The 14,931-nt window shown below is 44.3% G+C and overlaps 1 protein-coding gene and 1 long non-coding RNA gene across 2 annotated transcripts; one reads left to right on the forward strand and one right to left on the reverse strand.

Moving 5' to 3' along the window:
* The first annotated feature begins 1,392 nt into the window (after positions 1-1,392).
* Lrrc55 (leucine rich repeat containing 55) lies at positions 1,393-12,059 on the forward strand. The gene is made up of 3 exons (XM_028762982.1): positions 1,393-1,699; positions 2,620-4,146; positions 7,939-12,059. Exons 2-3 carry the CDS (start codon positions 3,447-3,449, stop codon positions 8,172-8,174), a joined length of 936 nt encoding a protein of 311 aa, XP_028618815.1. The 5' UTR covers positions 1,393-1,699; positions 2,620-3,446; the 3' UTR covers positions 8,175-12,059.
* On the reverse strand, positions 9,513-13,828 carry LOC114617368. Its single transcript, XR_003710782.1, has 3 exons — positions 13,681-13,828; positions 9,629-9,738; positions 9,513-9,533 (listed from the first exon to the last, which is right to left on the reverse strand). It is a non-coding gene; the product is annotated as an uncharacterized LOC114617368 (long non-coding RNA).
* Between the last annotated feature and the right edge of the window lie 1,103 nt (positions 13,829-14,931).

A 14,931-nucleotide genomic window follows, 5' to 3' on the forward strand; every position in this document is an offset into this window, starting at 1 on the left:
GGGAAGGGAAGGGAAGGGAGAAACCAGCTATTTAATCAAACCAACTAGCCAAACCAATTTGCAAACAAGAGATTTGCTCAAGAAAAGAGATGGTGTGAAATCTCACTTTCATAAGAACACAACAGAATGAGACTCTTAAAGAGAACAGAACAAAAGGGATTCCTAGAGCCCTTAGAAAGAAGAAAGAAGCATTATATTCTTTGATCATAGATGGTATGTGTGTGTAAAATATGTATGTGTGCATGTTCACATGTTCACATGCATGTGGAAGCCAGAGGTGTATCAATAATTCTCCATCTTGCATACTGAGTCAAGATCTCTTGTTTAAACCCAGAGCTCCCCAAATCATCTAGCCTGTCTAGCTAGTTGGCTGTGGGGATCTCATCTCTATGTTCCATGCACTAGGATTGCAGAGAGGCTGCCACAAGTGCCAGGCAGATACACGGTGCTGAGGATCAAGATCTCAGTTTTGTGTTTGTACTGCAGGACTTTTACCCAATGAGCCATCACCCCAACCCAGGACTAGGATACTTTGCTGGTCACTTCCATTCCCTAAGGATATAATCAAGTATCTATAGTGGTCCAGGTACCCTCACCTGAACTAGGCAATTGTTTCTTTGCATCCCAAGGGCTCTCAGGTCAATTGATACTCCAACTGAATCTACCAGCCCCAGACAACTCATGGGGTAAGGGCTTAGAAACAAGGAGCAGAGGAAATAATTCACCTGTAATTCTTCCTAATAAGCAAACTTCACCCAATCACCTGGTGCTCTGACCTGGAAACAGATGTCATTAAAGCAGCTAAACAGAAAATGTTTGCCCATCGGATGAACAGATACTGAGAATCAACCACGTTTCTTTCCTCTGACCATCCATATGCTTGCTTTCATTGCTCTCATCTACTTTGCTTTTTCCCCCACTCCATTAAATTCCTCTCTCCATTTTATGCCCTCTCTTCTATCCCTATGGAATCAGATGCACTTAAAATCTCCGTGTTCTAAGATTTCAGACCAAGGCTCTGCCTACTCAATCCTTTCCAGGAGAGCCCTCTTGCCTTCCCTCCCTTGCCTGCTCCTCTCCCCTAATCCCTGTTCTGGGGCTGCCTACCCTCCTGTCCTTTCTTCCTCTTTCCCTACCCACTAAGACTCTGAGAGTGGCTGCAAATTCACCAGGAGTACTTTATTCTCTCTTCTCATCTTGGTGGGGTCTATAGCCAGTTCCCCTGTTGCTCAGAGATGTGGAGGCAGTTGCTAAGAGACAGTGAAACGTCATTACCTGGCCCTCGAGGAAAAAAGGGGGAGTGAAAGAGGGAGAGGAGGGGAGAGGGATAGAGGGAGGGGGAGAAACAGAGAGAGGGAGGAGGGAGGGGAAGACCTGGCTCTGGCGGAAGCCACACACCGAGGCAGCCTCGGCACCAGCTGAGTTTCCCAAGAGGCATTCAGATTCTGTGAACTTTCTAAGCATCCTCTCTCAAATTTCCTTTCAGCGTAAAAGAAGGGGCACAGGGACCACAGGACAGGAAACCGCAGAAGATGCTGGCCTGGGATCCAGGAGACATGGAAGAGGAGAGTCGGGGGAGGGGAAGAGCCGGATAGGCAATCTGTTCGGAAGCTAGCAAGCAAAGGAGCGGGGGATTCCAGGATGAGGGAGGCAGAGCCGTTCGTCTGCGGCAGATTGATGTCTGTGTCCTTGGAACAGAGTGAGTAGTCTCCTGAGGGCCCGTGGGAGTATAGCAGAAGACCCCAAAGCTGAGAAAAATTAGTCTGTATAAGGGGATGCCGGGGTGATTTCCCAGTGGGTGAGACTGAGGCTACGAAGCAGTGGGGAACTGGATGGGAAAATGACCGAGTGATGGGATAAAAGGGTGGGGGTAAGTAAGGACAGCAGGTGAGTAAAAGAAAAGCTGAAGCCACAGAGAGTGAGGGATGAGCAGCGGGGTGAGGCCCTGGGTGGGATGAGATTCTCCATCTCTTTGCCAGACCAAGTGTGTGTGTGGGCTTAAGCGGGAGGCTGAGAGCTAGAGAGTAGAACATAAAAGGATGCTGGGGTTAGGGCTGTGCCATGGTGTACAAGATGCTGGAGCACACTGGGGTAGGGAGTGTGTGTAGAAAGAAGCTGAGGGAGGGGCAGTGAAAGTGTGTGTGTGTGTGTGTGTGTGTGTGTGTGTGTGTGTGTGTGGTATGTGTGTATGTGTAAAATAGAGACGGGGGTGGGGTGGGGGTAGGGGGATGCTGAAAGTGGATATGAGAGGTGTACAAAGTGCCAGATCTCGGATGCATGTTTTTCTTGGGGAGTTGCTCAGGGTGGGGTATTTGGTGCTCACAAGGGTGGGGCTATGAGCAATAGAAGAAAATGCACCCAACTCCGGACAGAAACCTAGGAGAAGGATTTCAGGTCAGGTAGATAGGGTTAGTGGGTGGCTGTAGGCTGGGCTCTGAGCTCACTGTGGTCCTCATCTGAAAGATAGTAAGCAAAGAACTTTGTGGTTCGGGACAGATAGGTTCAAAGAAGAAAGAAGAGAGAAGTAAGGAGGAGTGAGGTAAGACAAAGGAAATAAGCAAGGGGACAGGGATGTAGGGACACTGGATTTCTCTGCCTGAATGCTTTTCTTGTTGACAGAGTGACTTCTGCCTCTGCCTGCTGAGTGCACAGCTGAGCATGGTGACAGCTTTGAAGACATAGATGATGCTCTTCTAACTGACCCCTACCTGTGCCTCCAGACTCATGGCATTTTCCAGATTCAGTGGTCCAGACAGTGGGTGTCACTTGGGACTCGCCCCCCTCTGGGAAGCAAAGAGCATCCCTTGAGATTCCAGAGGCCACTGAGACTGAACAGTCAGGCTTTTGGGAGGCCCATGGGAACATACTTCTCCCCCATCCTAAATCTCTGGCCCCAGGACTCATGCCTCTTTTGTGAACTCATGCCTACTGGGCCACCAGGAGAAACGGCCTCTGGGACCTTGAATGCTGGAGATCAAGGTGCCGTTCTGACTTCCTAATCAGTCCCAGACCTAGGATAGGGCTTAAGTTTTCTTAGATGAGGTGCCAGGACCTTTAAAGGGCACCTTTCATCTCCCTCACAGCCTCCCCTGCCCCACCTGTCAGACACAGCACAAGAGGAAGCATCCAGCAGGCATGGGTGACCAAAGCACAAAAGATCTGCAGGGACCCTTCCAGGACCTGCTGACAGCTCCATCCTTTTTCCCCTCGTTTCTTAAGCTTTGATCATCCTTTCAGACCCTGGGGTACCTCAACTGGGTCCTTGCTCCCCAGACTCTACAAAGGGACATCCTATGGATCTTAGGAAGTCCTTGGGTGTTTAGAGGCTCCCAAGGAAGTGTTGCACCATGATAGCACTCTCTCCAGAAGCCCCACCTTCCAGACTCAGGCCTCTAATGTAGCAGCATCCCTGTACCTTGACTGTTGGACCTAGGAACACCACTAACATGGGCTCCCTACAGCACTGCTGCTGCCAGCTGCCAAAGATGGGTGACACCTGGGCCCAGCTTCCCTGGCCCGGGCCTCCCCACTCAGCCTTGTTGCTGGTCTTCTTCCTCTTGGTAGCTGGGGTGATGCACTCTGATGCGGGTACCAGTTGCCCAGTCCTTTGTACATGTCGTAACCAAGTTGTGGACTGCAGCAACCAGCGGCTGTTCTCCGTACCCCCGGACCTGCCAATGGACACCCGCAACCTCAGCCTAGCCCACAATCGCATTGCAGCTGTGCCGCCAGGCTATCTCACATGCTACATGGAACTCCGTGTGCTGGATTTACGAAACAACTCCTTGATGGAGCTGCCCCCTGGCCTCTTTCTCCACGCCAAGCGCTTAGCACACCTGGATCTGAGCTACAACAACCTCAGCCATGTGCCTGCTGACATGTTCCGGGAGGCCCACGGACTGGTACATATTGACCTGAGCCACAACCCCTGGCTGCGGAGGGTGCATCCCCAGGCCTTCCAAGGCCTCGTGCATCTCAGAGACCTGGACCTCAGCTATGGAGGCCTGGCTTTTCTGAGCCTTGAAGCCCTTGAGGGCCTCCCGGGGCTGGTGACCCTACAGATCGGGGGTAATCCGTGGGTATGCGGCTGCACCATGGAGCCCTTGCTGAAGTGGCTGCGGAATCGGATACAGCGCTGTACAGCGGGTAAGAGAGATGACTAGACAGGTCACTAGGCAGAAGGTTTCTAGGAGTAATATCTCCAAAAAATAATAATAATTAATAATAATGATAATATAGTGGTAATACTATGTGCCATCTCTTGTTCAACAAGCATTTGTTGAATATATGAGACACATGCTGAGTGCTAAAGAAGTTCATTTGCTAGAGAATCAGAGGTCCCTTCCCTGTATGGTGCCTATGGTGACAGGAAGACACACAACAAGCAGAGGTGGAAGCTATTGGTGGAATTTGTTGAACTTCTGCGATGGGCTGAGTACATATATACATTATCTCAAAGAGTCCCCATTTTTATTGTCCCCATTTTACAGTTGAAAAAGGCTAAGAAATAGAACCACTAAGAAGGCTTCTCCAGAGTTGTTCCCTTAGAAACTGGCAGAGCCAGAGATTAAAAACACATTCATTTGACTTCTACTCTACTCTAACTCTTGTCAGTGCTGAGAAAACTCAAAGAAACAATCATGACTAATCCTATTTATTTTAGTACTTACTATGTGCCAGTCCTTATTCTAAGCATATTTCATGTGTCGGCTCCTTGTATCCTCATGAGAACCCTGATGAGGAGGAAACAGAAGTATAGGAAAATCTAGTAGCTTGGTCAAAATTACACAGCTACCGGGTGTTGGAGTAAGGATTTGAATCCTGGTAGCCTGGCTGTTCTCTGGCCACACTGTCAAGAATAACATCCTGAACTACATAAATCAAACTCTGAGCTGGCCAAGCAGTCTTAGCAGAATCTTCAATGTTTATGCATGGGGGGTTGTAGCTGGGGAAAGGGGCTGAAATGGGACAGTTAAACTGGAGAGTCCCAATCAGAGTAGACTGAGTCCTGGAAAAGCCAGTGTCATGGAGGTTTGATGGGCCCTGCTCTCACCTAGTGTTATTAAAGCTTAGCCTGTAGGCAATAAAGCTTAACCATGGCTCCAGCCACCAATTCACTTGTGGTTTAGCATCAAGCCTTGGCCTAAGCCTCTGGTATCAGAACAGTAGGAGTTGCTGGAGTCCCATCCCAGGGATTCCCTAGAACCTAACGTTCAGCATGCTTAGGGGGATTAAACAATGCTGAATGAGGCAAGAGGGAGAGGACTGAGTGGGGAGTCCAGGACCAAAATAACTTAGGGGGGCTGTGGGTCACGATTTCAATGTTTCCACAGAGCTGTGGGAGGAAGTTCTCCAGTACCAAAATAGCTGGAGGCTGAGATGGGGTGATGGTGGGGGCTAGGATGGAGAGGCTGCCTAGAGCCATCTCCCTACCAACTCGATGTCTCTGAAAGCTGTGCCTTCCTCCTCCTTGTCACTATTGACAGAAAGAGCCTTCTGGGACACTCAGCCCTCACTGGAGGGATACCTCTTCTGCAGAGATCTCTGATACCCTTGCTGCCCCCCACAGAGGGTCTGGTTGCCTTAGGGAGGACATGGAGTCATTTCCTATCATTGTAGAAATTATATACACCAATTTAGGCAAGGGTCCTGGGCTCTTAGAAGAAGAGAGAGAGGCCCCATTTCCCATACATGACAGCTTATACAGCAATGCAGGCAAAGGACCAAACCTCCGGGAGACAGGAGAAGAACCTCAGGTCTCATCAGTGCAACCTCAGGCATCACTGCAGGTGAGGTACTTGAGCTCCAGAGAACTGTAGTGGTCCTCAGGCCCCTATCCTTCTCCACAGAAGAATGGTTATGGTTCAGCTTAGAGGCCAAATCTTGCCACATAGGTAGAGCTGGATGATGTCACCCCTCTAGACAATTTTGTATCACTTCTTTTCTTTTCTCCCTGTGAGAGTCTCCTATTATCTATGCTGAGAGGCAGGATTCAAACATAGACTTGAGAGAGCTACTGGGATACAATCTGATTTCAAGATTGGTTTCTTGATTTAACATAGAACTTTGTCAGCCCATAGCTTCCCATCCTGTATGGTAGCTGTGTACCCTCAGCCTCCTCTAGCTGATATGCATTGTCCCACTGAAACTTTATAATATAAACAATTAACTCTGGAAGTTGTCTTCTAGTTTCCAACAGAGAGCTTCTTGTGAGTCAACTCTGAACATGACCAGGACCTAGTCAGAGTCTAGGGTCCCATGTAAACAGCCTACTAGGATTGACTCAACCCGTGACTTAGAGACGATCACATCCTTATTCCCAACATGAATGAACACACACACACACATGCACACACACGCACACAAGGATGATAATATGCATGTGTATCCATCATCCAAAAGGATCAGTCTAAGCTCATTGCTTTGCTCTTTGCCCTAAAAAAAAAAAATGCATAATGAACACATAGCATTGACACAGCCTATATTTTGTACACTGTAATTTTAAAGACTCACAATGACTTGCTTGGAAAATTTAGATTGGATTATTCCCTTCTTAAAAAGGCGACACATGAGAGACAGAAAGGAAAAAATAAACAGGATTTGCTGAAGGTTAGAGCTCGATTCATATTTACATTCTTACCAAGGGCATATGGCATTACTCCTGAAGGTACTGCCCAGATTTCTAGGTGGAACTGCCCCCAGATGCCATACTTTACTTCCAAGACTAAGATTAGACCACTGATAACCATTATGCATTTACTGAAGTAATCCTAAAGAACACAATGCTGGGAAGGAAAGCCATGCCACTAAAGGAGCAGCTTCTTCCCTCAGATGTCTGTGTGCAGAACATGATCCTTCCAGTTGACACTTGAGAGACCCAACTATGATCATTATAAAAGGTATGCATGTCACCTAATGCTTATCATGCATCTGAAATGATTGTGTACTTTAACTCTCTGAATCCTGGTCACAGTTCCAGAAGGCAGATATTATGATTATTGTCACTTGACCGATTAAAACAAGAAACAAAAAGCAAGATACAGAGGGACTAAATGTCCACAATCACACAACTGATGAGAGGTAGGAGAGATTCACACTCAGGTGATACGATAGTTCCAGAGGCTATACTGTTGATGTTGTAGTCTATATATCTGGAAAAAAACCCACATGAGTTAGGTGAAGTCCCTCATTCATTTAAGAAAGATCCACTGTGTACTTACTATGAAGGGGTGCTGTTCTAGTACTGTGGGAGAAGCTTATCTTCAAGGGAAGAAAGGCAGTAATAAAACTGTCAGGCAAGGACACCAAAGGGGAAAATAAAGCAGAGTTGTTGTGATAGGGTCTGTAAGAGAAGCAGGCATGGGTTGCTCCCAAGGGAAGGCATCCCTAAGCAGGTTGCATTGGATAATGTCAGAAAGGAAGTGTGAGAGTGGGCTACACAGGGATATAGATTAGAAACTATCACAAGGAGCAAATATAGAGGTACTCCCTAAGAAGAGACAAGCGTGGGGCCATGGAGAAATGATAGACATGTGTCTATGGAGCGGAATTTTTAAAAAAGCAAAATAAAGGACTGGAAAAGTGTCCTTGTCACCCTAAAGGGGTTGTTGGCTTCCTCTCTGTGAAAAAAAAAATGAGAAGTCAAAAAAATGTATGAGGCTGAGTAACATGTCCAGACTCCAGACTTCATGTCTCAGGAAAGTTCGAGATCCACCACTGGGAGTAAATATAAGACTTTTCACAAATGCTAAACTCCATGAGTAGTAATTTATTACATCTATAAAACTAGGAAAAAAAAACCTTTGAGGGCTATTGATGATAAGTATATTTGAGGCACATAGAAGAGACTCAGCTATTCTCTGGAAGCGGGGTAGTGGGAAGTTTTTCCATCACTTCTCTCCCACAGGAGTCTCATGCTATCCCTGTTCTGTGTTGCAGATTCTCAGCTGGCTGAGTGTCGGGGGCCCCCTGAAGTTGAGGGTGCCCCCCTCTTTTCACTCACTGAAGAGAGCTTCAAGGCCTGCCACCTGACTCTGACCCTGGATGATTACCTCTTCATCGCATTTGTGGGCTTTGTGGTCTCCATCGCTTCTGTAGCCACCAACTTCCTCTTGGGCATCACAGCCAACTGCTGTCACCGTTGGAGCAAGGCCAATGAAGAAGAAGAGATTTGACACAGGTGCCTCTCATCCCTCCATGCTGCTGCCACTGCTGCTGACCACTGGACACCTTGTACCACGGTGTCCTGGCCACCTCCATCATAGCTCAAACAAGGTTGGAAAGCTAACTTTGTATGAGCGTCTATCCACTTTGGGCCAGGCACTGTGCTAGCAACTGGGAATGAAAGACAAATTCAATTTGGTCCCTGCCCTTGAGGTACTTACTTCTAATAAAGAAAAGCAATTCCAAAACATCCTTTTATGACAAAATGCCAGTGCTCTGAGCACAGAGTGAGGGAACTCAAGCCGGAGGGTCCATCATCTGTGCCTCACAAAGTTCAAGAAGAATTGCAGGAATTATCTGCTAAGTAGATAGGGAAGGGGTAAACATAGCAAATGATAGAACAAAGTATGCAGGTTGTGTTGAGAGCAGCACACTATTCCTTGTGGTATGTGAGGTATGTGGAAAGAGGAGGTATGTGCAAAGCAAAGCTTTCCCTCTGACACCCACATTTTCAGTTCCCACTGCTGCCTGCCACTGCCCTCCAGGAGTGAGATAGCCTCCACCAGGAGTGAGATAGCCTCCATGCCAGACACCTTGACCTTCTCCCTGTAGCAGCTTCGGAGTGAAAGGACCTCCCAGTGACTTCCCTATACTGCCCCAATTACAGTCTAATTGTGAGGTAATCACCCTCAGCACCCTTCCTCCTATCTCTGTCTCTGCTTCTGACTCAAGCCTTGTCTTCAAAGAAAAGGCAGGAAGCCTCACAATAAGGCAGCAAAAGTCTTGGCACCCTGGGACCCTAATTTATGTGACTGTTCTTTCCATGGTGCTCACACCAAAGGAACTCACCAGGAAAGTGCACTGTAGGGTGAAGATGCTAGCATGAGAGTATCCCAGGCAGGAGGACAAATCCACCACATTCATGCCCACAGGACGATATGTCTTCTTTCCTTAGTAACTTGCGCGATTGAGCATAAAGGAAGAATAGCTATTAATTGCTGATTCTTGCCAGTGTCAGGCAATGTGATAAGCTCCCTCCTCAACAGTTTCCTCTCAAATATACAACAGCCCTTTCAGGGGGATTTATTGTTCCCATCTGGCAGATGAGGTCATCAGGCTCAGAAAAGATAAGGTAGCATACTATGTCATGATCAAAATAAAATCAGTATTCTTCATCACAGTTCTTTCTAAAGCTACATAAATTCAAGTTCAAGCCATGCTAATGAAGTTGCTGATAAGGACCAGGCACTCCTCTGGCGTGGTTCTATTTTCTGATTCATCTCTTGCCATTCTCAATGCCAAGTAGTTTTTGTCATTCCCACTTTCCAGTTGAATTCATTGTGCAGAGCCGGGGTGCTTATCCAAATTATCTGTATAAACAAAGAGTATGACAGGTGACTCCACTGAGGAAACTTATATCTAATCAGTCTGACACTAAGGACTCTGTGGAGAACACGATGCTCACCGTCTTTGTCATCATCTTCATCTTCCTCATCCAAGTCACCTGCTTCACCGTGATCTTCCCTGTCTCCTTGGGCACTGGAAAGTCTAGGATGCTTGTTTTGTATTCACCTCCTGTGTGAGAAACAAATCAAAATGCTGTTTTACAGATGGAAAAATAGAGGCTAAAGGTTGGGCATGCCTTCAGCCTAAGGCTGGACTCAGTTCTGTCATGGTTCTCTTTCCGGTGCTTCCTCAGGCACCTGGTGAAAGAGAATATCCTGGAAGCTTGCATAGCAGGACTCTAGAATTCAGCACTCATTATAACAATAATAATCACAAAAAAAAAAAAAAAACGTTAGAAGGCAGTAAAGCCCAGCTGTGCCCAGACTGTGCTCCCAGTGGGGCAACTCCAGCCTCTAAAACAGAGGCACCACAAGTGATATCTAAACAGAAGATGCCTCATTAACAGTATATGAGCACATCATTAGAATGGGTGACTGTGATTACTGTCTTTTTCCTTTTTTAATCAGATCTTTGAAAAACAGGAGATGTACCTCCTACTGTGTTGTGTTGCAAAAGAAACTGAAGGATCTGAGAAAGTGATAGGTGAAGACCCCTGTACAGGAGATGGGGAAACCCATCTAGGAAGGCCCAGTCCTGTTAGCAAACTGGCTTGGGTAAGAAAATGAAAACAAGAGCTTTCTATCTTGGATCCAACCCTAGCAAGCATCCATCCATCATCTGCTCCCCCACCCAGCTGCCCTAAAATGCATGGAGAAGGAGAACATGTCATATTCCCACTCATCTGCATTGATCTAATCAATCAAAAGAGAATCTGGAAGCTTCTCTCCTTGCTCTTGCTTTTAATGCCTAGGCCAGAGCTCTGCTCTTATGAAATATGACATAGAACTATGCCCTGCTCTTCCTGACCACTCAACTGTGGCCAACAATGGTAGACTTCAGCTATTATCCACAAGCTAAGCTTATTGCATAAAGTGTTTTGGAAAGGAATTTATAGAAATAGTATTTATGATAAAAAAAATCATTTAACTCTCCATAGAAGAACACCATGCTCACTTATAGTAATCTCCTGAACACTACTGTTTACTGAATTATAGTTACTATATTTTAAGATATACTACTGTTTTACATAGAATTAGAACCAGAAAAGACACCAAATGCCTCTTGAGATCAAATGTTCTTTTGAGTAGCACAATTTGATCTCCATTAATGGCAAAGTCTTCTAAGCAAGATATATCAAGACAATGTTTCTCCAGCTTCTAAAAGGTCCCCAGTTAACTAAGGCACAAGAAGAGGGACATTCAACTTCCACACTAACATGGAATTATAATACTACCACCATCTTGTTCAGGCTGTCAGAACTAAGTGTCTAAAAATAGTCTAATAATCCTTAAGGCAAATGTTTACATATCCTGGTAATGACGAGCCCATTATGATGTTCCCATGAAGTTTTGTTCAGGTTTTTCCACACTGGCTAATGTGGGATCATTTGTTTGTCCATATGTGTATCTATGTTTCATTTGTGTTGGCTATCTGCTGACTTGAAGAATATTCCTTTGGAACTTGAGTTCAAATCTCTGACACAGTACACTCAGCTATCAAGTTGGTACACAAATATGAACCTTAACCATTTGTCTAGCTGCTTAGGAAATATGAAAAGAGCCAATGCTATAGTGGTAACAATCTAATGAGAACCTGGCTCCTTCCTATTTCTCTCTGTCCTCCTCTATCCCCTAGAGACTTGTACCCTTCATAGAGGTTTTATTTATGCTGTGTCTGAAGATATCAGATCATAACTAACCAACAAGATTATGGTGGTCAAGGGCTAGCCAATAAAATTCTTCTTTAGAAAAGATCCCACATCTGCACCACATTATTCTGGACCATGCCCCTCTGGTTATCCTCCAGATACCAACTCCCTTTCCATTTTTACCAGTATTCCCATGGAAACTTGAAGAAATAGGTTGCCCAGAGATGCTATGGAGTTTCATGGTCTCAGTTTAGGGTTTGATTATAATGTGTTTGAAGAGATCAGGACATGTATTTCATTGCAACCTTTAAAAAAGGCCAATGGCTCCATTTTCTCCATACATATATATGCTGTCATTCTTTCCAGTTGTAGAAGAGCACAAAAAGATATCTTGTTCATTCCTCAAAGCTGGGGAACCTTGTCTTGTTTTGTATACTCCAGAAGGAGGCAAAAGGAAGTAAATGAGGCAAAACCCAGAAACCTTTTGTAAATCATGGCACTGGTTGTGAGCTGGGTCCATAGACCTCTCAGTTTTCCTAAGCCCTGATGTGGTGGGAGGGTTAGGGAGGAGTTGGGAAGATGCCAACCTTTGTATGGAAATTATTTTATAACCATGCACTTTTGTAACTGTGAAGAATTTTTCATAAATGCACATTAATAATAAAAAAGTATATAGTTTAACGATTTTTTAAAGAGTTGTGAAGAGAATGGGGGGAAGAGAAAAGGAGAGATAGAAGGGAGCTAGGCAGAACCAAAAGAATGTGTGCCAAAATATACACACAAAAGGTCTATGGGGAGGGAGTCGATGGGAATAATTAGGAGATGTGCCAGCCATGGAGGGGCATGTGTGGGAGGAAAAGACACATCACAGAAGCCTATTTCTACCAAGTTTTTTTTTAAAAAAGTACATGCATTTCTTTATGCACATACTCCTGTGTGTAGGCATATTTTGGTATCTGAAATTAAACAAAGCAGACAGCATATGTTTTAGACATGTTGGTGTTTGCAGTTTGGGTCATCCATAAAACATGCCAAGGCAAGTGGGAGTACTTGCCTAATTAGCATCACTGAGAAGCATGTGCTAGGGAGATGGCCCATGCCAACAACATGGATAAAAAAGATAGTAACTTGGATATACAGGTAAATTTACTCTGTGACAGCTGCTATCCAAAGCACTATATGTGGATTCATTCATTTGATTCTCAAAAACCCAAGATAAAAGCTAAGTACAGTGGTACACACCTGTAATTTCAACCCTCATGGTCATGAGTTCGAGGACAGTCTAAGCTACATAACAAGATCCTGTCTCAAAATAAAGAAAAAGCTAATTTCTATTATCTTAACATTATATATAAGGAGACTGAGATTAGTATATTAATATTCACATAGCATATGTAACTTGCATGAGTAGATCCGGGTTTAGAGAGTAACATATTGCACATGACTACTGACTTCCTAGGATAAAAAAAGCAGAAGAAGTTTAAGGAGTTACTCTCTTAATCAGAAGTAAGCTTTTAGTCACAAAAGTCCCCTGTTGTTGCTGTCTCCTTGGTATGTATGAAGGATCAAGTCCAGATGTCCCCTCTTGCACAGCAAATCCCATGGTTACTGAATCACTTATAGACATCCTTCCTTTATACCTTAAATCACCTCTAGATTGCCTATAAAGCCTAATACACTATAAACTCTGCATAAATATTCACTATGATGTATTGTTCATAGAAGGATAGAAAAAATCTATATAGTATTCAGTATAGAAGCAACTGAGATTTTTAATATTTTTGATCCTTAGTTGGTTGAGTCTATAGATGAGAAACATGAAGCTAAAGAATACCAACTCTACAGGGTGAAAGAAAATTGAAGAGCATAGACTGGTAAGATGACCAGTAAAGGTAAAGGTGCTTGTCATTAAGCCTGAGGACCTGAGCTTGATCCCTAAGGACCCACATGATGGTGGAAGGACAGAACTAACTTCCACAAATTGTCCTTTGACTTACACACACACACACACACACACACACACACACACATGGGGGATATAACTGTAATATGAAGTATGATGAATAAAACAACTAACAACCTATGCTTTAATAAATGTATTTTTCCAGGTAGGCTATAAGGTATACAACAGGTAATTCCCAAAATCTCAACAGAATAAACATTTGTTTACTAAAGCATTTAACACAGTAGACACATTTCTGACTCATGGTATTTCAAAGCGTGTCAAAGTCTCTGTTTCACATAGCCATTCAGAAACCCAGAATCCTTCCTTCTTGTGGGTATCCCATTTTTGATGCTTTTACCAAATCCTCTGCCTTATGGAAGATCTCCAGGGAAATGTGGAAAGTAAGAGCCGAAACTATTAACAACAATTCCAACCATTGTTAGTCATCCAAACACAGGCTATTGACTCCTTACTTCAAGGATATGAACTTCTATGCATCTAGAAGGCAAAGAAAAGACTTTAGTCAGCATTGACAGTTTCTAACATTGTCTGCAGTCACCAAATACCTATTTCAGTGTCCTTTACACAAAAAAAAAACCCAGCTTAAAGCAGAGTAATGATCCTCTTCTCTCTGTCAAATGCCCTGGTGATCCAGTGACCTATGAACAACAAAGGAAGGTTATTTGTCCCTGCCCAAGCCCTCCCACTTGACATACACTCAACACATACTAGCAACATAGGAACAGAATAACTGCAAATTAAAACCAGAGTTGGAACACAGGGGCCACTCAGCATCTTTAGGTCTATTGCAATTGGGGGATCCCACTGGGTAAGCAGCTTAAAGGCCTGAGATCACTCCATTTACAGCCAGCCTCCTGCTGGTCCAAAGCATTACAGCCAGAGATTCATTTTTAGGCCTCCATAGTTAAAATATTTTTGAAACCAGGTTTATGCTTCCTTAGCAATTTACTTGTCTTAACATGTTAGTAAATTTTATTCTTATTTTCCATCTTAAGTTCTATGTTTCAACACAGGCATAAAGGTCTTTCCAAAAGGTGTTTTCAGGCCCACCTTGATGTTCTTACTGTCCTCTGTTGTCTCCCTCCTCTGACTGTCAACACTACAAGTATCTGAAGCAAAAGTTGAGAATAGAGCACTCCTATTCCTGTCCTTTCTAATTGGCTAACTTGTCCTGAGTATCCGCTAGATTTGATCTCATGTAGTTCTAGAAACAGCCAACTTTTCTGCATTTCCAATCCCTTGGTTTTTTTGTGGGTTTTTTGTTTGTTTGTTTGTTTGTTTGTTTGGGAGTGTTTTGTTTTGCTTTACTTTCTCACACTTATCTCTCCATTTGATTCAGAACATTTTAGTTGTGTATTTTAAGCTGCTTGAAAACTAATTAAACCATTTTTCAAAACCCAATTTGGATCCATTTGATCTGAATCCACATGAAATTGTACAACATACAACTTCGTGAAGATGACAAACACCTTGTTCAACTCAGTCGTGATAAGTAGGAAAGTAATAAAGGAAGGACTGCCAAGCTACAGGATGAACCTGTGTGTAACTGCCGTTTCTTTTGTAACGGCCGTCGGGTTCTGCTACTTTG

This window comes from Grammomys surdaster, unplaced genomic scaffold (assembly GCF_004785775.1).
Source record: "Grammomys surdaster isolate TR1022 unplaced genomic scaffold, NIH_TR_1.0 136, whole genome shotgun sequence".
Taxonomy (NCBI): Eukaryota; Metazoa; Chordata; class Mammalia; order Rodentia; family Muridae; genus Grammomys; species Grammomys surdaster.